Source organism: Petaurus breviceps, unplaced genomic scaffold (genome assembly GCF_028583685.1).
Source record: "Petaurus breviceps papuanus isolate PSGF00001 unplaced genomic scaffold, PetGlider_PUasm1.0 178, whole genome shotgun sequence".
NCBI classification, from domain to species: domain Eukaryota; kingdom Metazoa; phylum Chordata; class Mammalia; order Diprotodontia; family Petauridae; genus Petaurus; species Petaurus breviceps.
Window position 1 is genome coordinate 7,153,450 of NW_027185777.1, and position 24,153 is coordinate 7,177,602.

Genomic DNA, 24,153 nt, shown 5'->3' on the forward strand with positions numbered 1-24,153 from the left:
TGGAGTCTGGTAAGAGATGCCATGGTGGGGCAGGGGAGAAAAGATAGCAAATGGAGAGCTAGGGTTTGCAAAGACAGATGTTTGCTACTTCACTACTGAGCCTAGAGCTTGCCCTGCCCCAAAGTTCAGTTTAGGATATATCTTATACCTTAAATATAACAGTTGAAGGAATAATTTCTGATGACAGAATTTTAAAAATATTATCAACATATAGACCAAAAGGCTCTGGTCTAGTTCATAGGTCTTAGACGCAGGAGATCTCTGCTTTAATCCCATCTTTTATAAACTGTGTAATATTGACCAAGTCAATTTATCTCTCTGAGCCTCGAACGTTTAAAATTGGAGAGGGGATTCTATTTTTCCCACAATGGACATTACAGGAATGTTGTGATGAGCAAGTGAGATGAAGCAGATGAATTCTCTGTAACCCAATAGCATTATATCACGGTTAGCTAACACCATCATCACCACCTTCATCCCCATCTCTCTTCAGACATTGATAGAAACAGCCCAGGACCCAGACAGTAAGGACCTTGTGAATATCAGCCCAGCGCCCTCCACTGTCATCCTGGGAAGCCAGTTCTGTGGAGATAAAGTCTAGTGGTGGTTGTTTTTTCCCTGTAGGTTCTATAGGCTCAGCTACTAAAGACTTAGAAAAGAAAATTCTTGTCACTAAAGTCCTTGACATTTGTCAAAATGATTCAATATCAGAAATTGATATGGTTGTATTAGTGAAAATGACATCAAAGGAAAGGAATCGCCATCTACTTTGCTGCTGCTATGCCCTAAAGATCACTGGACCCTTCCATCATGACTTGCAGCTGAAACCTTCCACGTGTTATCTTCTCCATTAGAATATGAGTTCCTTGAGAGAAGGGATTGTCCTACCTTTCTGTTTGTATCCTTAGGGCTTAGCACAATGCTTTTCTCATAGTAAGCACTAAGTCCATATCCATTTACTTATTTGTTCATTTGTCCCCAACCTTTCCCGATCCCCCTTAATTTTAGTGCCTTCCCTCTTTTGATTATCTCTACTTCATCCTGTATATTGCCAGTTTATACGTAGTTATTGTCTCATTGCCTCTCCCATTAGATTGTGAGTTCTTTGGGGATGGGGACTCTCTTTGTCTTTCTTTGTATCCTTGGCACTTTACACAGTGCCTGGCACATAGCAGATCCTTAATAAACGTTTATTGACTGACTGACATATCTCTGTTGCAGTTACTACTTATACAATGGCACTTCTGTGGATTTTCAGTCTCACTGATTTGAGTACTCCCTTCACTGGGCTGGTTATAGCTTATCCATGTGTGACACCCTTAATGACATTTGGCTGCAGCCATCTTCTGTCATTCTCTTTTTCTTTACACCTTGTCTCATATGAGGAAGTGGCTCTTCTCTTTTCCAAGACCAACCCTTCTTATATCACCACATTGCTTTGATCTCATCTCCTTCCTTCTTCTCTAGCAAGTTGCCACAACTCTCTCACTCCCCACTCAACTCTCTCTCTCTCTCTGTCTCTCCCTGTCTCTCTCTCTGTGTCTCTTTGTGTCTCTCTGTCTCTCTCTCTGTCTTTCTCTCTCTGTCTCTCTCTCTGTCTCTCTTTCTCTGTCTCTCTCTGTCTCTCTCTCTCTCACTCACTCACTCACACACACACACCTCTTCCTACCTACTAGCTCCTTCTCTACTGTCTACAAAAATGCCCATGTCTCCTCTATCCTTAAAAAAACAACCACCTTCACTTGGTCCTGTTTGCTCTTGCATTCCTCCTCTCTCATAATATCCCTCACTTAGTCTTGACCTAATCAGTAATTTCCAATGAATCTGCTGTCCTCTGCTTTGGAATTTCTTACCCTCTTACTCCATCCTTTCTCATGCCTTTCCAAACTCCCCTCTGTGTTACCTTCACTATCCACCTTCTCCACCCTAAATGCTCTTCAGTGCTTATGGAGGAAGTCACTAAAATGTCATTGGGAAAATATACATTTGGAACATTAGCTAGATTTTGTTAGCATAGCCCAAGAGGCTGATGTTGACACTAGCCATCTGAGCATGGAAATGCTGAATTCCTGAACAGACATTGGACATTAGCCAATGAATATTAATGATTTCAATATTAGTGAATATTTGGATTTTGGCTTTCATATGTTTAAGACCAATCTTCATCAAGTTTACTCACAACTTCATAAGTCAAGGAGTTCAATGCTTTGATCAATTCATTTGATGTATCATCCTAGTATTACTAATGAGGAAGAGCAGACAGAGGTTAGGTCAACTAAAATCCTAATTTAGAATCAGACTTTTAGGTTGTGTCTAATCATCTAATTATACAGATGAGGAAATGCAGCCTGGAAAGTTGAAGTGATCTGTGTAAAGTGACAAAACTCATTACTGGCAAATTTCTGACTCGAGGTCTAGTCTTGACACTGCTATCTTCTAGTCTTTCCATTACATTTTTAATTTCCTCTAAATTCACCAAGCATCTTAGTAGAAAAGTAATCCACTCATTTCTAATTTGTTTATACTGAAATTATCAAAATACAGCTACATGAAAACAGCTTGGTGTTCTGCTCTTTTTAAAAACGTGAGTAGGAGTTTGCCAGGAAAAAAAAATAAACTTAGACTATATGGCTTGAGGAGTTGGTTCCAAATGTCAAACTGATGATTTTAAGTGGGTTCAAAGCTTGACAAAATACGTTATACTCTGGCTTCAATTTTTACCCTATTTGGGTGAATCTATCTCTCCATCCTTTCCTCTTATGTATTGTCTCTTGCACATGCACGTGTGCACACATTGTCCAATGTTCTACTCATCAAAACAGATGCACCATTTCACAGTCCCCCTCGGCCCCCAGTATAACTATCTAAATTGCCTTCTTGACATAATCATCATATATTATGAGCTTGAACAAGTCAATGATAACCTTGGCATGGTGCCATTTTTTCCACACAGTTTCTATAGCCTGAAACTTTTGCTTCTACAACAAATATGCACTTCCCTCTCCTGTTTGGGTTAATGCCTGGAGCAGATGGGGTAATGTTTTAATAGGGTTAGACTAGATTATTAAATGTTAGGGACTCTTGCTTGACTACCACAGCTGTTTCTTTTCTAAAATGTTTCCATTTGATCAATGTATTCAAGGTATTACTAGTGAATCAGTCCTTGAAGCTATTCAAAACACATAAATAATCACATTTGGAAACACATTCTCACTCAAGCTCATATTTTCAGTAAGTAACCAATTTTGGTGGTTACAGATTAAATATGTCCAGAGATTACATGTGTGTATTTTTTTCTTTTCATCACTTCTATGATTCCATTGACATAGGGATCTCCCAGTGAAGAATTTCCTTGACCAATGCATAGTTGCCTAGTGGTAAGCAATTAACCCAGGCTCTCCCAGTCATTAGTGGTAGAACTTGAACCTAGACATTCTAGACTTTAAGAAGTTTTCTATTCATTATACCACACCGTTATCATATCTAAACAGGTATATGTATACATATATGTTTAAGTACATCACATACACATACATAACACAAAAGAAAAAGTTTTGCCTAGCAAGAGAATAGTGGGAACCATGAGGAGAGAAGTAACTTCATAGTTTGCCTATGACTCTGAGAGACAGTTTGGATCCTAGGTGTGTAGTATCTTACTCTCTAGGGCAGCTAGGTGGTGCAGTGGATAGAGTGCCAGACCTAGAGTCAGAAAACTAATCTTCCTGAGCTGAAACCTGACGTCAGACACTTTTTAGCTATATGACCCTGGACAAGTCACTTAACCCAGTTTACCTCAGTTTCCTCACCTGTAAAATGAACTGGAGAAGGAAATGGCAAACCACTCAATTATCTTCGTCAAGAAAACCCCGAATGGCATTGTAAAGAGTTGGACATGACTGAAAAATGACTGGATTAATCCTACTTTCTAAGAAACCCAGAATTTCCAGTGTAAGTGAAGCTTAGGTGAAAAAAACCAGCCCAAATAGTGAAGTTAGGAGTCGATATCACACTCAGCCTTTACAAGGCTTTCTACAATCTGGTCTCAACCTACCTTTCCTACCTTATCTCCAGTTATTTCCTACACAAACCTTCCATTCTACCCATACTGTTTTACCTGCATGTTTACATTACATTTTGCTTTGTCACCTTTGTTCACACTGGTCCTGCCATCTGGAATTCTCTCCTTTATCCTATCAGTCAAGGCCCAGTTCAAGATTGTAGCTCACCTAAGAAGTCTTCATTTCTTATCCTAGCTAGAAGTGATCTTTCTTTCTATCCCTTTCTCCCTCTCTCCCTCCTCTCTACAACACATTTTGTACCATTTAGTTGATATTTAATGATTGATTCGGGGGTGGTAGTAGTAATCTATTTTATGTATGTTAATGCTGTGGTTTTCTAGGTAGACTATAATGTCTTTGAGAGAATGGACCATATCTTCCAGGTGTCCTATAAAGCTTAGCACAGGGACACAAGCATTCACACAGCAGGCAATAAAAAAATATTGATTCACTATAGGCAAAAGCCTATCCAAATAAAACATCTTCTGAATTTATTGGGGACTCTTATTAGTACTGAGCTGCTCTTCAAAGGAAATCAGATTACTTTGCAATGAATGGAAGGTAAAGAAACAGATTCTGAAATGTTTTTTAAACGTTCAGAATATGAGCTCATGGCACTGATTTCTATCACTTAATCCAGCATTTGATGAGCACCTCAATGTTATGTGCCTAACACTTATATTAAGAGGCATGTTGATCACAATGAAGATGCAAAAAATTCTTCCTCACCCACAAAGGAACTTATCGATTGATTTTTTAAAAAATTAATTTCATGGGTCCAGCATGTAGGAGATCTGGCATAACAATTGTTCTTACCATTTCCTTCCAAATCCTCACCCTATTCTAACTAACCCGAATCCTTCCGACTCTTTCAACTACTATGGCAGTACTATCAACTACAGGCTACCCTCTTCTGCACCACCCCCTAGTAAATTAGGCTGGTTCTGGCAGAAGATATCTGAGGGCTCTATAATATTTTATGCAGCCAGTTAGACAGTCCCTATAGAAAAGGAACAAATGTTTGTAAGGACAGACTGAAAGAGAGAGAGAGATGTATGCGAAAACAAAAGAAACACTTCTAAGACAGTGCATAGAAAGATGGTCCAGAAGTTTCTTGCCTCTAAAATCCTTGGCACTCTTTCAATGGTTCAGAATCAGAAACTGGTATGACTTTATCAGTGGAGCTGACATTAAAAAAGATGCATTGTAATATGCTTGGCAGCCATTCTCTAAGGACCAGGGGTCCTTTCCATCTGTCTTGCTACTGATATCTTTTATATGTATTGTATATTTCATCCCTCTCCTCCCTTACCTCCTCCCCCCCCCCCCCCGCCCGGCCTCCTGCAACAGAATGTGAGATTCTTAAGACCAAGGACTAATTTTTCTTTTCTACTTGTATCTCCAGCATTCATTCATCAGCTTCAGTCATTCCCTCATTCCTTCCCTCACATCTGGGTTTAGAGTCAGGTATATTGGGGTTCAAGTTCTGTTTATAGCACTTTTTCCAAGACTGCACAAGTCACAGGCTCTCAGTGTTGTAGATATTATTCTAAGACCACACGTTGCAGAAGAGGTTATGATATGGATTGGTAGGGGTAAATCCTGATACCAATAAGATCAAAGACCTGGATTGAAATATTGAAATATTGAAAATAGGATATTCTGATAATTGATCTATTTGAAAATATATGTATTATATACATATATGTATATATAATGTATCACACATGTATTATATATTATACATAATATATGTTATATATGACCTATATGTACACTTATAACATGTTAGTGCATTTATACATATATATATATATATATTGATACAAACATCATAGATATAACTTTTTTGCAGGCAAAATGCTCATTTCTCAGTATCTTTCTCTGCTGGCTCCTGTTGAATCCAGGGAGATTTTCTAGTTTTTTTTTTCCCTGTCTGGCTCAGAAAAGAGGTTAGTGGGCACTTCTATCCCCTCTTTCTGTCACTCTCTGAGGGGCAGAAAGGTTGAGAACCCCTTGGTTTTATTGTTATTTCTTCTGATTGTGTTCCACTCTCTTCAGGCTATGCTTTCCTTACCTGCCTATGGCATGTTTACTATTAAAAGTAGTAAAACAATTTCCTAAAGCACAAGTGGTTATTTGCTTGAGCTATAATCCCATTTTAATGAACGCTGATTTGAGTATTTGTCTATAAGCCAAAACTTCACAATATGATCAGTGTATATTTTAATTCCACATCTTTAGTGAATTTACACTCTTGTTTTCAGAGAAAGCCCTGTGAGAAGTGGGCATTTGGGGGTATAATCTACCAACATGTACTCTCACTGAAACCAAAAGATTCCTGTGTTCAAGATCTTGGAATATGTGTGAATGAAGTATGTGTCCATTAGCTAGCATTAGGTATGCTACCTAATATTAATATATACATCTATATAGAAAGGAAATGCTCATGCCTTGCATGCCCTATTTCCTCTTTCATCTGCTGAACTCCTAGCCAGGAGGGGGGAGTGGCCTCAAGGCCACATGTGACTGTCTAGGTCCTCAAGTGTGGCCCTTTGACTGAATCCAAACTTCCCAGAACAAACTGGGATGTGTTTAGATTTTTGGATTCAGTCACAGTTTGCCACACATGATTTTAAGGTCACAGGTTCCCCACCTTGAGTCATTCTTTGTATTTTTTAATAAAGGTTGTATTGATGTTTTTTTCAGTATCACTCTTACTTACCAGTGACTTCCCACCTCCATGAAAACCCTCATTTGTAACAAATAAGTATATTCAAGCAAAACAAACCAATTCATTGGCCAGTCTTAAAAATGTATGTTTCATTTCACACTTACAGTGTATCACTTCTCCACCAAGAGGTGGGACTATTCATCATACTTTAAAAATGGATTCAGACGCTGCCTTCTCCAGGAAGTTTTTCCTAGGTAATAATGAATCTTCTCATTTAAATCCCTTGAAGTGATTTGTTTTGCATATTTCTCAATAAATCATCATATAATGTGCATTATAGTTATCTCTGTGTCTTATTTCATCTACTCAAATATATATTCCATGAAATCAGGGGACCAATTTATATAAATTTTGTTATCTTTTCCATCACCTAGCACATTTCTTTATATATTAGGCACCAAATATACACTGTGTATATATAAGATATATACACAGGCATATACATATAGGATATATACATATACACACATGCAAAATGATTTATAGGAAAACATGGAAAGAATTTCACACGATGAAGGAGTTATGTGATCTGCATCAACGGAAGTTGTATCCATACCGATGAAATCAGATTCACCAAAATACAATTTACATGTGATTATATATCCACATATAATTTATGTATGCATGTATTATATGTTTTTACAGATACATGCAATAGGTATGCATATACATCCATGAATGTATGTATACATAGGTGCAATGCTTACAAGGGCATAAGAAGTGAAGGGGGATGGATTAGCATATTATTCTAGCAAGCAACTAGGTGGATAGAGCACTGACTATGGGGTCAGAAAAACCTGAGTTCAAATCTGGCTCTAGACATCTCTAGCTTTGTGACCTGCACAATTCCTCCAACCTCTGTCTGCCTCAGTTGTCTAATCTGTAAAATGGGGATAATCACAGCACCTACCCCCCCCAGGGTTGATGTGATAATCAAATGAGATAATATTTGTAAAGCATCCTGAAAGTTATGAAGCATTATATAAATATTATTTTGATTTCCAGTGGAAAACAAAAGTGAAAAGATTTTTCTCTATGTAAATAAAATTAAGCTGCTAATGGTTATTATTAATAGCAAGAGCATATACTGATAGAGAAAAGAACAGGGGTGGAAATGTGGGGTAGAAGCATACCTCATTCTACACACCACCCACCTCTAGCATTGGCCATATTCTACCAGGAAGGGATTAGGGTTAGACTCTGCTTAGTCCTTAGCACATTGTGAACACTCAAATATCAAACAAACAAATAAATATTTAACGGAACAGTAGCAAATTATGCCTAGAGTCTTTAGTTTTTACTACCACCGTTCCCTCTCACTGTTCCACCTGAGAGGAGACCATGAGTTTGGTTCCAGGTACACAGTAATAACAACTTCTCCTTAAAAGACCACAATACTTCTATGTTTCTATGACTGGAAATAGTCATTGCACGTGCTTGATTTTACCTGGTCTTTTCTTTTTTTTAAAGCAATTGGGGTTAAGTAATTTGCTCAAGGTTACACGGCCAGTTATTTCTGGGTGTGGTGCTAAGTATCAGAGCCCGGATTCAATCCCAGGTCATCTCAGCTCTCTGGACGGTACTCTTACTCACTGAGTCACCTGGCCACCCCTAAGCAATTGGGGTTAAGTAACTTGCTCAAGGTTACACGGCCAAGTGTTTCTGGGTGGGTGTTAAGTGTCTGAGCCCAGATTCTATCCCAGGTCATCCTGACTCTGGGGCCAGTGCTCTTACTCGCTGTGCTACCTGGCCGCCCCTTACCTGGTCTTATTATAATTATGTGGATGAATTGGCTAGGCCCTTCATAGATGAAGTGTATGGATGGTTTTCAGCCATGTAGGAACTTAGAGTGAATAATTATTTCAAAATTGATAATATATCCATCCTCAAATACTCAAATAACCTGTGATCTCAATAATTTGGATGTCCTCTTACGGGATGCAGATTAGAATGCACCTGTGCCTGCCTACCTACCCTCTTGAGCAACATTTGAAAATATCTTCCCATAAATTCTAACACGGCTCCACCCAAGGTGCTGGAGAGGAGGCCTTCAGTGTTTCCAGCATACCTAAATAATGCAGGAAAACCAGCCTCATAGTCTCCTCCCATGATGTTGTAATGGTGACCTATATATAGGGTTTTTCTTATACATCCTTAAAGAGCAGGGAAGACTTCCTTCCCCATGAATGGAAGAAGCACCATCAAAGACAAAAGATGGCACTACATTGATGTGTTGTTGGATCTCATGATGGGGAAAGAAGCATGACTACTGTTGGGAAGACGGTACTTGGCAAAAGGGTATGAAACAGGATCATGGAATGTTAGACATGAAAAGAACCTTCCCTTCCTCTCGATTTTACATATGAGGGCATCGAGGGCCTTGGAGGTAAAATGACTGAAGGACCTTAGAATCTTACAGGTTGAAAGGTCATGTCTTTAAGTCTAGCATGCTTCTCAGTATACCATGTGACAGCAGCAAGGCTGTTTAATTGAGCTGGAGTGGGATAACTGAGACACCATGATTATGAAAGTGTCCTGTATTTATCCCATCAGAAGCAACCACTTGTATGAGATTTCCAGATCTAGTCAGAGTTTTTAAGGAAATCATGCCCAATGGCAAACCCAACCAACTCAACTTACTCTAATATGAATTAGAAATTGAGAACGTAATGCCTTAAAATCACCCTTTTGTGTTTTCTCTTGGTTTTCCAAGACCCAATTGATTCAGGGAAGAGTAGGAGAGGGATGGGGCCTGAAACTATACCAGGCTCTGGAGACCTTAGATCTATACACCTGGGGCTGGCAGTCTGAAGAATGGGCAAACACTAGAGTAGCTTCTTCATGAGATCACACAGTACCTGCTACTGACTGGACATTTCCTTCAGGCACCTATATTAAGAGAATTATCATGGCATAGTGGATAGAGCAAAGGCTTGAAGACCTGGGTTCAAGTCATTTCTCTGACAAATACTGACTGGATATCCCCAGATGAGTAATGTAATGCCTCAGTGACCCCAAGCAATTCTTTAAAGGCTATAAGTCACAAATCTGCATTGGTAGAGAGAATTTCCTCACTAAGAGTCCCTTATGCCAAATTATCCAGATTAGATAGATATAAATTATAGCAATAACTTTAGGATTTAAAAAAGAACAATGACATTGGTTGATTTCTTTTTTAAGTCACTAAGAAATATATAGCTATGGATCAAGGCACAGGCATCATACTTATCAACAGCTGGGTCACCCATTTTTTTTTCCTCACAAACATGTTTGCATATTTCTATTCTCAAATGACCTTCACTCAAAAACTTAATCAGTTATCATAAAAATTGTGTGTGTGGGGAAACATGCCATATTTCTGTCTTCAAACAACGTCCTGGAAGACACCTACTTAATAATTAAAATGCAAAGAGAATCATCAATCAAGATAAGGACTGAGGAAACACTAATTTCCTGTATTTTCCATGAGGACTATTAGGAATGGGCCCCTGTAGCAGAGAGATACTATTAGAGCTCTCCCACGCTTTCGGGGGTTCTCCCAATCTGAAGAGACCCCAGGTCTTAAGTTCATATGGCAGACATTTAATAAATGTTTATTGAACTGAATTAGAATATCATTTTGGAAATCTTATATAATCAAAGTGACTCTTTAGCCTAATGTGACCTATTCAGCTCTGCTGGAATTATTTCCTTTTCCTTTAGACCTTGAATTTATTGTGCCAAATATAAAAATAGCCCTAATTGTTCTGCAATCTTATTTTGCAATTTAAAAAATTATGTTTTGCTTTTAGAAATGGCCATTTGTCTTCAAATTTGGTTTTCTGTATTAACAAATTTTATTTTATTTTTTGGTAAGTGCTAGGGTCAACATTTTGGTCCCCACATCTCTGAGAAACACAGAGCCAAATTTATAGTAAAAATCATTGGGGAAATCAGATATAAATGTGGAAAAAAGGCTTTTAAGACAATACGGTTATAGATATATTCATCAGGCATATATGTATACATATATATATATATACACTATTTATAGCATATTGTATAAAGACACATAGATTCTGATGCACACATTCTGTGAACCTGTCTTCGTTTTTGTAAATGGTCCAACAGTTAAGCTTTTTAAGGGATATCAAATTACCACAATGGCTGCTATGCCCATCATAGGAAATGGTTGACAAAGGATCCTCCTTCCAAACCTGGTGTGGGTTTGGCTACCACGAAGAGAACAAAGGATACATCCTGACTTGTCAAATAATTTTACTGCCAAAGGAAAAGCAATAACTTTCAAAGTCAAACTACAAATGGAAAGGTCTCTTTCTTTTCCCATTCCATCAAAAGAAATAAACTTCCCTAGACAATTCTTACCATGCATTTTACTAGATATTTTATTAAGTTAATGTCTATCCAAGCTACATTCTCCCAGCTATGACTCAAAACAACAACTTAGATTTATAACCTGCTTTTAGGTTTACAAAGCAGTTTCCTGACAACAATATTGAGGAAAAGATAGCATTATTATCATCTCCAATTAAAGGAACCTGAGGAAAAGTGGTGAAGTGACTTCCCATGGTCATTCATATAAATAAATGTCTGAGTTGGGATTTGAACCCTTGTTCAGAGTTCTTTCAAACCAGCATACTAGTTAGTTTGATCTCCCTCCCTAGATTATCTAGATATTTAGCAATATTCATGGGATTCACCAAATGTTTAATAAAGACACAAACAGTGACTTGCTCTATTTCTTTCTTTTTGCAAGAGTTTCTTAGAACCCTAGACCATCCACAAATTATAAATGGAAGGCCATGGGACCTTTACTCTGGAGCTGGAAAGGACTGCCTTCCAGACTAAGCCTGTTACTCTAAGGGAAGATACCAGATAACTTTCAGGCAACATATCTTAGTCTTTCGAACTCAAAGGTGGCCATACCAATTTTTCTTACTATGTTAAGCCTCATTAACCTTAATACACAGAATTTTCCTCCTTCATAGACTTGTCTTCCAGGCCTGAGGCAGTACTTGCTACAACTAGAGATGTCATGCAAAAGACTTTTCTTTGAAAGATCACAAGATGCCAGGGACCTCGGTGGCCAATGAACTCAACTCCTACATGAACAAGGATTCTTTCTATAGCATATTCCACAAGTGGTCATCCAAATGTGGGAGAAGATGAGAAGATAATTGTAAAGGAAAACCCAAGCAGCTCTCAAAGAATTCCAGTCACTAGTCTGGGATGGATCATTCCAGTAGGGGCAGCTACCTGGAGCAGGAAATAGAGCATTGGGCTTGGAATCGGGAAAACCTGAGTTCAAATCTGACCTCAGACACTTCCTAGCTATTTGACCCTGGGCAAGTCACTTAACCCTGTTTGCCTCAGTTTCCTCATTTGTAAAGGGAGCTGGAGAAGGAAATGGCAAATCACTCCAGTATCTTTGCCAAGAAAACCCCAAATGGGGTCATGAAGGGTTGTACAGGATTCAGTAACATTTCAGGGACTAAAAGGATTTTAGGATAAGACTGATGACCTACTTTTGGTAATCTTTAGAAGGTGAGAACAAGGATAGGAACTAAATCTCTAATTCCATTGACACAAGATTCTTCCAGGAAAAGAAACTTCCTTTAACAGGTACCTTGACTCCAAATTATAGTCTAAAAATGGCCTAGAGACCTGAGAAGTTAAAAGGCTTGCCTAGAGTTCCAAAGCCAGCATGGATCAGAGGTAGGATTTGAACCCAGATATTCAAGGCTGATTCCAAGGCCAGCTCTCTATCTGTTAGACCACACTGCTTCTTTAATCTTTAAAAATCTGGTGGAAAAGGAAATGAGTTTCAGGAACAGAGACAAGCAAATGTCTCCCAATTAGAAAAAAAAAAGGGGGGGGGGAATAATTCTTTGAAGTTTAAGCTAGTAAACTTGATTTTCATTCTTGACAAAATTTTTGATGGAAAATTCAAATGGATATTGTAAGGTATCCAGAAGACAAAGCCATCTTTTATCTATTTCTAAGACAACAAGGAAGGACTGAAAGCCTCAGAAGCATCCATAGCATGGTGGATAAAGGCAACAATTATGCTGTCAAAATGTGGAATTGTATTAATTGGGTTTTCAATTAATTAAAAGTCTTTATTCTAGAAAGCCTTTGGTAAAATCCTATCCTGTTGTCTCATCGGGGTCTGGAAATGACCTTGGATTCCAGAAGGCTGAAGGACATGTTTGAGCTCTGGGTTTCACCAAACCAGGAAGGTTTTCAGCACAATCTCATGACTACTCCAGCACGGTTGGGAGAGGCTCACTCTCAGATTAGTCAATCAATTATTCATTCGTTTCAGACACAGCAATTCATAAAGACCATTTACTTAGGCTCAGAGGGGTCGCTATCTACATTGGTGGAAAGAATATCCATGCTGATGAAATAAAGGACCCTTCAAATATTGAAATGAGGAATTTTGTTGGACTTTGTTATAGACCAAACTATTGATAGAATTAAGGAAAACGATTCCATAACACCAGCCAGGACTGTTGTGAGCAAGGAAGTTGTAGAGATAGGGGGATTCAGGCTGACTTTGCCACAAAGTGGACTGTGAACTCAGTTGTGGGCCCCTTGGGCAGGAGGAGTACAGAAGTAGTTTTTAGGACCTCAGTGAGAGAGCTCTTCAGACCTCAGGGAATCTTCTTACTGTCTGATTGTCACCTTCTTGCTGCAGCTTTTGTCTTCCTGAATGGTTTTTAACTGCTGCCTTAGAAACTGCTTCTGTTTGGGGGCACTGTAATGTCTTTTTGGCACAAAGGCTGTTTCTTTGAACACTCAGGCTCTGAGGGATCTATTACACCCAAAGTGGGTTCTGACTGGGACATGATGAACAGAGAGCACTTCTTGGAGTCAGGTTGACCTAGGCCTACATCTTGCTCCGACCCACCCTATATGATCTTGGCAAGTAGGTACCATGGAACTTTTTTCTTCTTTTTAGGACTACTTTGGATTGAAATAGCTTACAGGTAAAAGATCACACAGAAGATAGATAAATCCTCTATAGTTAGTGCAAACAAAATTTGACATCTATACATATTCCCTTATGTAACCACAATTTATTATCTTGCTCCCCCCTAACATATCCTTTTTTCCCCAGAATTTATTTTTTAGTTTTCAACATTCATTTCTACAAGATTTTGAGTTCCAAATTTTCTCCCCATTTCTTCCCTACCCCCACCCCAAGATGGCAAGCCTTGCTGAGACTTTTAACTTGCATAAAAGTTGCCAGTCCATATTAAGAGGAGGAGGAAGGGGTGGTGTACCTTACCTGAATCAATAACAGGGGCAAAAAATAGTATTGAAAGAGTTAAATAGAGTAGGAGCCCTTAAGTTTTAGGGAGGTCAGGGACCCTGCTAGTAATATTTGATGAACCCTTACAGACCATTCCCCTGAAAATGTTTTTAAAAGCACGAAACAAAATACACAGAATTACAATAGAAACCAACTACTGAAGTAATCAAAATATTTAAAAAAAAATATATTCCTGAACCTCAGGTTAATCCCAAATCCATGAATCCCAAGTTCATAAAACCCTTGCACTAGAGAGAGGTCTATTATTCAGGACAATGGGAAGAGACATTGGCTACTTCATTTTTAAAAGCCACCACCTGGCCCCTCCACATGCTTTCGTTAGTTACTATAAAACTGGACTTGTCAACTCCTGCAGATACAACTTTTGGGCAGTGACCACTCCCAAGATAAGCAGACTTACTTCCCTTGGTTTTTTTCTCTGAGCAGCCATATCCGCTGTCATGTTTTCTGGATTGTTCGAGGGGATGAAAAGAGATATATGACGGCTTGTAAGTACTCACTGGAACAGTGTTTACAAGAACCTTTCACTGCCTCCATCCTTCTTTTCTCCATTCTCCAAGGAAAAGTTCCTCTAAGAATAAATTGTTACATTTCTCAATGTTTTCTGCCCCTTCACTCTAAGGAAGTAAATGGGCTGGCCTTTCAAGAGATACTTCCTTTGCCTCCTTTAAATCCAGGCAGACCCAGGAGTCACTCTATCTGTCAAAATCGCCGATTGTAAGGACTGGAGAAAGTGCCAAACACAATGAAGAAGAAAAACTTCCTAAAGCAACTTTTTATCTAAAATTACATTATGGTAGTTTACTTTAACTACTCAGTCAGACATTCCACAGCTAGGAATCAGATAAGAGCACGACGGGGGGAAGAACAAGTTTTCTGCCTTGGTTGGTAAATAAATCTTTAAAAGGGTACATTATAAATAGCTCACTGCCTTATCATGTAGCTGACCATGGTTACAGGTATTGATCAAATTCTTGGTTGGCATGATGTCATCTCAGAAGGTTTGTCCACAATGTCTATGTTAATATGATGAAAGTCTTCTGCTAAGACTGAACATGGGGGTAGGGAAAACAAATGCTGTGGGAGCCCTTTTTTGCTCCATTACAGAGGAAAGAGAAAGTGAAAGGATGAGAATTGGAGTAATGTATATTTAAGCAGCTGACTTATCGGAAAGCTGCCCTGAACCATAGCAAGACTTAGACATGGAAAATACCAACCAAGGGTCAGTGACTGTCAGTCACCATTAGTGATTGGAGTCAAAATCATCTTGGACTTGGACTGGGACATTCATCTGAATGAATGAAAAAACAGGAACTGAAAACCAAGAAATTTCATGTTAATTGGCTAGGAACCGCAGTTTGTGAAGCAAGTGTTTATGGGGAGGTATAAAAAAATTCCATGTGGCCTGGTAAGATTCTTCCAAACAATGATTAATTTATGTTTTATGGAGAGTTTCCATAACTCTGTAATCAAAATGAAACAATAAAGGATACTTTACTGTCTCAACCTCCATAATTCTCCTTTGCTCTGTTATTGCTTTTTAAAAATATTTGTATGGAGAGATTTTGTTTTTAAATCATTTTAGAAAATATCCATACCCTTCTCCAAGAGCCACTCCTTGGAACAAAAGGGAAAAAAAGAGAGAGGGAGGAGGGAGAGAAAGACACAGTCAGAGAGAAAGAAGCTGTTCAGTATGACAGATCAACCTATCTAGTAAATCTGACATTTCAGACGTTTCCCCCTCCTTTGAAAAGAAGGGTAGGAAGACTGGCTCTGTTCTTCAAAGCATCATAGATTTGAGTTGGAAAGGAACTTTGAGGCTAGGCAGTCCAACCCCCTAATTTTACTGATGAGGAAATGGAGGTTCACAGAGGTTAGGTGACTTTCTCAGGGTCATGGAACCAGTAAGTTGTGTGGAAATCTGAGGTAGGATTCAAACTCAGGACTTCTGCCTCCAAGTCTAGAATTCTATTTACTATGTTACCTAGTTGTCCAAGCCAAATTACACAGCCTCTTTCAGGAAATCTTGAAACAAGGACAAACGATTCTTACTTAAAAGGAGTACCACCCACCCCATCCCACCCAGTCCTATTTAGGCAGGTGGGCTAAATGTAGAAAGGACTTGTGGGACCAGCAGAAACTCTGAAGGATTTCATGCTTTAAGAATTCCTTTGCAGGACATACTTAAGAGACCGTCCCCCTTTCTGTCACAGCTACTTTATTGAGATCTTTGAGGAGAAAGGGGCCTTAATCTTTTTGTTCCAAAGCTGACAGGTTTTATGCTTAATGTAACTATTTAAGTCTTCCTTGCATCTCTGATGCTGTCTCTTGACAGGAAAGGGGGTATTTGTTTTGTCTGACTTAATTCGCAGGAAAGCCATCCAGGAATCATATACAAGGAGCCCCTGTGACTATATTTGAGGTTGACCTTGGCCTTTATGAAAGAGTTGCTGAAGCCTGATATGTTTTCCAGAGAAGCGATGGATGAAATGAATTCTCTTGTGGAAAGACTTACCTGGGTAATCATTTTTGTCTACGTCTGAATCACCTCTCAAAGTAAAGCCAAATCCCGATGGCACGGCCTGGGAGGCCCAGGCTCCTTTCAGAATCTGGGATGGTTTCTGGTTTAATCCTTCTGCATTCCCATTGTAAATGAACACTTTGCCTCTTCCCTCTTCTCCAGCAAATGGTGCACCAACTGCAATGTCTACAAGACATAAACATTTATTTCTTAAAGGGTCACTTGAAACTAGAATTTATAAGATCATGATATCATAGATTTACAGTTGAAAAAGGTTTGTAGTTCAGCTAGTCCAATCTCCCCCCTCGTTTTATTCTTAAGAAAAATGGGACCTAGGGAGATTAAGAGGCTTTCTGGGCTGATAAAATGAGTTCAGAAGCCCCCTAGTTCAAGCTTCTTGGCTTACAAAGGAGGAAACTAAAACCTAAGGAGGGTGAGAGATTTGCCCAAGGACAACTACTAGTAAGTATCAGAGGCAAAATTTGAACCCAGACTGTCTGACTTCAGAACTAGTGCTCTTTCCATCCTACATACGACCTACTCACTGCCTCCTCCTTCACTAAAGGCAAGGACTGGGTCTCTTCTGTCTTTGTCACTAACTCCTAAAATTGTGTTCTGTACATAGGAAGTGCTTGGTAAATATTTGCTGAATTATTGATTGATTTCAACTCCATTTTCTTAGGCTTTTTTATTTCCTCTGCCACATATTCAATTAACTGCAATGATCTCAAAAGATCAGCTTCTAATCGATAATAAGTATACTGTTGCTGAAAGTTCACTTTAAAGCTCACGAAAGATTTTTAAAATGATCTGGAAGAATTATTTCAGATTACTGAATATCAATAGAAAGGAACTGTCCTTTGTTACAAATTAATAAAGCACTTTTGTCATCTTTCAAGAGTTTTATTAAGGACTTGGGTAAGGAAATAAATAAATAATAAAAGATAATTCCCCGAGGGAATGTAGAATTGTAATTCACTTATGGGAGTCTTTGGAAGTCATAAATCAAGAGGAAAAAAAGTAGCATTGGAAAGTCCCAAGTCACAAATCAGAATGAAATTTAATTTCCCCCAAGGGCCATGTGCTCTATAAATGCAGAGTTTCTTTAGTAGGCTTCAGTGACTAAAACATCAAGGAAAGAGAGCAAAAACCATTAACTAAGTAATGACTGTGTAGCAACCTGGCTACTTAGGGGTCAGGGCATTGCTGAATATTTTAGATGGCATTATTCAACTTGGAGCACCTTCTGAGGTCTAGCCCAACTCCACAGGCTAAAAGAAACCTATCTCAGTCATACAGTTAACTGCTGATTTAAATTGAGTTTTCAGAGCCTTCATAGTTAACAGTAAATTCAGAAAGTATGGTTTTTGACAACCTGGTGGGCTTTTTTTTTCCATTCTGCTAACTAGGTAGATTAACCCCAGAGATATAATCTTATTAATAAAACATCACTTGCTTATTTGCTTTAAGTCAGGCAGGAACAGAAATATCATTTGGCAAGTAACTGTCTGGAGGGTAATAGAATATCACAGAAAGAGGACTGGACTTGGATTTAGAGGACCTGGGTTCAAGTCCCATCTTTACCTAATAATGATAACAACAGTAATAGTTATTATTGTAAAATAATGCTTCATATAATGCTCTATGTTTTGCTAAGCACTTCACAAATATCTCTTCTGATTCTCACAACAACCCTGAGATGTAGATGCTCATTTTACAGAGAAGTAAACTGAGGAAGACAGCAGTTAAGTGACTTACACAGGGTCACACAGCTAGAAAATGTATGGTGTTGAACCGGAACTCAGGTCTTCCTGATTCTACACACCCAGTGCTGTATCAATTGAATTATTGATTTAAATTCCATTTTTTTAGGCTTTACTGTCTGCATAGCGTTGAGTAAGTCACTTAATCATGGTGAGACTCATCTATAAAATGTGATTATAAATAGGACTCACCTTATAAGATTGTTTTAAGTATTGAACTAGATAATGCGTATAAAGTATTTTGTAAACCTTTGAAAAAGAAGGAAGTAACAGCTATTGTTTCCAAAAATATGAAATATCTCAATGATTGAGTGCCATTGTTTGTTGTCCATGACATGTAGTTTCTGAATGACTTTCAGAAACTCTTCACATGCCACGTGTAACACATATGTACTAGACAACTGCCACGCAAAGCTTTCCTCACATCCTGAAAGTGATCGAGGTTCTTGTCCTCTCCTGGGGTGGCCTTCAATTTTGGAGGCAGGGATCTTCTAAGGAAGCTTGACATGCTTCAGACTGAGACTTGGCAAGATGCTAGAGAGTCGTCATAGGAAGAACCTTCACTTCACTAAGTTGGAAAGGTTCATCACCACTTAATTAATTTTTCTATGTTGGTGACTGATGGAACCTGAAGCAGTGGCCATTTTCACTGGTGGAGTGAGCCTATTCCTCATGATCTTCCCATGTTATTCCCCTCCCTGTAATCTATGTTGCAGCTACACTGGCTAACTCACTGTCATTCATGTCCAAGACTCCATCTTCTGCCTCCGTGGTGCTTTGATGATGGGTGTCCCCTTTTCCTGGAATGTTCTCCCTCCTCCACTCTGTCTTAGTTGCCCTAAATCCTTTCAGTACTCAATTCAAATGCTGCTTCTGTAGGAGGCCTTTCTCTGTGCACAGAGCTGCTGGTGCCTTCCTCTCCAAAATTACTTCCCATCCACTCTTGTCTGCACTTATTCTCATGTGCCCTTCCACATGAGAATGTGAGCTCTTTGAGGTCAAGGATTGTTTTTCTCCTTCTTTATAGCCACAGTGCTTAGTTTAGTGGCTGGCATATTGCATACATTTAATAAATTCTTTTTGATTGACTGACTGAAATCACAGAACTTTTAAACTGCCCTCAGAACAGCATGCAAAATATCGATGTGGATTTTCTTACATAAAGTCCCAAATAACTGCCTTGAAGCTGTCTTCATTTTAATGGCTCTGCCTCAAGCACACCCAAAGATCAGTATGAAATGCTATTCTTTGCCAACACCCAACAGTGCCATGAAAATTGTGACAAACTTAAATACTGTGCAATTAAACCAAACTCACCACTGTATCCATCTTGGTTCAGATCTCCCAAATGGGCGACAGCACTCCCAAATCTGCCGAACACTTCAGTTCCTGAGAGGACTTGGGCATCTCTGAAGAGCAAGGGGCTTGCTTGCAAGTAAAGGTAAATCTGACCCACTTCCTTAGGGCTGCTCTCAAATTCACGCTCCATGAAGAGGGGGGCTCCGACCAATACATCATCCAGGCTGAAATACAGACAGGAGGGAGATAGAGGGAAAGAGGGAGAGGGGGAGAGAGAGTAGGAAAAGAAGTGGAAAAAGGAGAGAGGGAGAAAGATGGAAAGAGGAAGAAAGAGAGAGGGAGAGAGGAAGGGGAAGAGAGAGAGAATGGGAGGGAGAAGAGAGATAAACAGGCAGACACAGGGGGAAAGGGAAAGGGGAGAGGAGGTTAAGAGAGAATAAGAGAATCAGCATTCCTACAGGCTTGAAATACTTTTTAAAAGTCAGAAGCATCCCTTGTATTCAACATTCTCCTAAAAATGTTTTGCAAATATGGTATATCCTATACAACTTTGTTGCACCTCAGAAGTAATATACTGCCCAAATATGGGCTATTATAAAATCACATCAGTTATTTTATGACCTTAAAATTTCCTAATGGGGAAAGTCATGTTCCTATCTAAATACACCCTCAAGTGTTAAATGATTTTGTAAAAATGTACATTTTATCAAGTAAGAAACCATTTTCAGTTCACTAGCTGCCAATTTTTTAAAAAAACAAAATGCTACACACCACACCAAAATAGCATTTTAAAGACATTTCAGAAGAGAATAAAGAAGCTTATGAAGAAATATTATTTAAGACATGGTTTGGTTAATGATGGTAATATTAAAAGCACTTTACTTGTGGGACATGTCTAAAGTTTGGCTAGCACAGAAGGGTCTATTACCTGAAGTTACTAGAGTAATAAGCTTCACAAAATCAGGACTAAAATATACTTGTGTCCATTATACTGGATCCTTTCTCTTGCTGCCAATGACTTTCCAATTGTTCAGTATCATTTTCTATGGCACCTTTGTGGTCATCATCCTAAAGACATTTTTGTTCCATTGGAGTTTGATCCTCCATCCCCACTTATTTGATGTACAAATCTTCTCTCACTCCCTAGTGCTAAAAAGCCCCACATTCATTCAGGATTTAATCCTGCATCTCCTAGAAATATGACAAATGTCAAAAGACCAAGCAAAGACTTGTTGTTAAATGAACTCTGTAAATGAACAACATTGATATCAAGTCTATATGGCTGCTTTTCCACATTCTGGACATGGAGCTCATTACACAGACTCTTCTGCTATTTATTAGCTGTATGGCGTTGGGCTAATCACTTTACTTTGCTAGACTTTCATTTAACTAGATGGTGTCTAATGGTCCTTTCACTTCTTGTTTTTATTCTTCTATAGCCATATAACTAATAATATTCTACTAAAAAATAAAACATGCTATATATCTAGTCAAACAAAACTCAGAAAAATTATGTTACGGTTCTTCTTCAAATACTAATAATGGAATATCTGATTTAGTTTTCCATATCTTTTCTACCAATCCTTGTCTGACTAAATCCACTTTATAGTGATGATTCATTATTTTTATCCAGCACCAAGACCCAGTTTGTGTACCACATATGTATTTCATTAACTTGCTTTCATGTCATAATTAGGTGTTTCATGCATAAAATAGACTCCAAAATTGGGTTTAAACTTTCTCTTTGAGAAGAGCTTCTTCCCTATTATATAGGGCTCCTAATTCACATTAGGCTTATGGTTGGTGTACAAAGGCTGTTGGTTAAATGAGTAAATGAAGCAATGAACAACAGAGCATTTGTTTGCAATGGATAAAGCGTGATCCAATCAATTACTCCAATTGTATTATGGAATAATGAAGTTAAATTTAATTATTAGAAGCTTGTATTTCAGAAACCAGTCAGCTCTTTTATTGATCTCTCTATGTGAGATATACATATATAATACATTCATGTAGATATAGGTAGGCAGATATTGGTGAATAGATGTAGATGAAGATGTGTGTTGTGTTTTTCTTTTAATTTGAATCTACTTTTAAAGTCTGGCTACCAGAACTGAAGCCAGGATGGGGTCCTCATGGTAAGTCAACAAACAGATTTATTTATGCTGAGTCCTCTATATCAACACAAGTATCCAATGTTACTTCCTTTTCAATAAAGTGGCCCTAGAATGGTCAAGTTAGCCACCTACTGGGCTGCTTCTTTGTGTCCTGCAGGGACCATAAACAGCAAGAGGATGGGAAGTGTCAATGGGTTAAAATGTAATTTTGTGAAACCCTGATACAGTACAAATACACTGAGGCAGTGGGATTGAAATTTTGGACACAGGTTTGTTTGTTTCAGGCAGAAGATGAAAAGCATCAACATCTTTTGTTGTTGAAATACTTGTCCAAAGATTTGTAACCAAACATCGATGACTTCACATGAGCTAACTGGCTTCTATTTGGGAGTGCATTTAGCATCTCAAGTTAACTTCCCCTGTCTGTTTATGTTTCCCAAATATCTGGAGTCCCTGAAAGTCCATTCATCAATCAACGATCAACATGCACTAAACAATTTAATCCAAATTGTTTAGAATTCACCCAAATGGCTATCAGGAGATTGTATTGAATTAGTTTAATGTGAGACTGGAGGAGGGGAGTTGAGGATCGAGAAAACATCCCTTAATGTACTCATTACACTGTATTACCCAATATGACTAATCAAATTTTCTCTCTTAAGTCTGAGTTCTTGGAATGTAAGATCTTGAAAGGCATTAGAGGGCAGGGTTCCCCTAAGGGTGAATACAAAGCCCTAAGTAGGGGAGTTATACACAACACACAAGTGGAAAGTAGATTTAAATATTCTAATGTACAATGCTATTATTTATCTACCTATCTCTGGGTTGGTGACCTGGAATGCTGATCTTTCCCACAGCCCTTAGGACAACAAAGTACTATACTAAGAAAAAAACATTTAACTCATACTCTGAATCTTATTTTGATTAATTTCATGAAGCCTTAATTAAGTACAAAGATTTAAATATTTAAAGAACATTTTACAAACCTTAAAGTGTTATATAAATGCTAGTTGCTATCAGTTAGTATTATTTTGTATCATTAGGGGGAAGGACATGGAAAACTGCCCTTAAAGAAGCATGACCATCAGGGAGGTGGAACTAAGATGGCGGATTAAGGGCAGAGCCAACAAAAGATCAAGGTGAGACTTTTTTCTGGCCAAAGAAAAATTACGAGGTTCCAGGAGAAGTTGGTGACATCAGGGTGGAAGTTTAGTGGCAACAACTATGGTGGCAACAGCAGCTCCAGGAGCTCTCAGCCCAGAGACAGTAAGAGGGTTGGACAAATCATTAGAAAGAGATTACAGAGGACTCTTTGCTAGCACTGGGTAAAGCTCACACTGACTGACAACTCTATTGTCCATATGCAGTTCTGGGTCACAGTTCTAGGGTGGAGAAGAATATTGGGGGTTGGTTACAAGGGAGAGGGGACCTGGTAACAGTTCCAAAGCAAAGGGGAATGCTAATTTTTGTAGTTGTAAGGCACCAGGATAAAGACCAGAGCTCAGGCCAGGAAAGCAGTGATTATGCCTCTCCCAGGACCACTCCACCTTGGAAACACCAAAAGCTTTCAGACCCCCACAACTATCTTTGAAAATAGCAGCATCATAAAACTTTTTATTTCATGCAACTGACACAATCTATTTTATTTTTAAATGTTCTCTATATCTTATTTGAGCAAGAATTTTCTCCAAGAAATAACTGTGAAAATATATCATATATCTAGTTTTCAATACCATAGCCTTTCCAGTTTGGTCACAAGTCCATTTTGAGCTTATTGTGGTATATGGTATAGTAATATTGCTCTAAACCTTATTACTGTCAAATTGCTCTCTAGTTTTCCTAGTAGTTCTTATCAGATGTAGAGTTCTTCCAAAGTAGTTTATGTTCTTGTTTTGATTTATAAAGTTCAATTGTAGCTGATCTTTGTTTCTAGCCTCTTCCATTGATCTACTCTCCTGTAAATGAAATAGCATGTGTAAAGTGATTTGCAAATCTTTAAGTACTATATAAATGTAAGTTATATTTAACTAAAAAAAAGAAAGGAAGGAAGGAGGGAGGGAGGGAAGAAGGAAGGGAAGGAAGGAGGGAGGGAGGGAGAGAGGGAGAGAGAGAAAGAAAGAGAGAAGGAGAGAGAGAAATAAAGAGAAAGAGAGAAAGAAAGAAAGAGAAAGGAAGGAAGAAAGGAAGAAACAAAGAAAGAAAGAAAGGAAGAAGCAAAGAAAAAGAAAGAAAGAAGGAAAGAAAAAGAAAGAAAGAAAGGAAGAAAGAAAGGACAGAAGGAAGGAAGGAAGGAAGGAAGGAAGGAAGGAAGGAAGGAAGGAA

At 38.5% G+C, this 24,153-nt stretch overlaps 1 protein-coding gene across 4 annotated transcripts in view; it reads right to left on the minus strand.

Annotated features, from left to right (window-relative positions):
• The window catches only part of ITGA8 (integrin subunit alpha 8), a 238,191-nt gene that overhangs the window by 137,494 nt on the left and 76,544 nt on the right, over positions 1–24,153 (minus strand). For all 4 annotated transcript variants that reach the window (XM_069086246.1, XM_069086244.1, XM_069086245.1 and 1 more), the window contains exons 12-13: positions 19,733–19,938; positions 16,647–16,838 (exon numbers count right to left, since the gene is read on the minus strand). In XM_069086246.1, the coding sequence (XP_068942347.1) occupies positions 16,647–16,838; positions 19,733–19,938 (398 nt within the window). The remainder of the gene's footprint in view (positions 1–16,646; positions 16,839–19,732; positions 19,939–24,153) is intronic.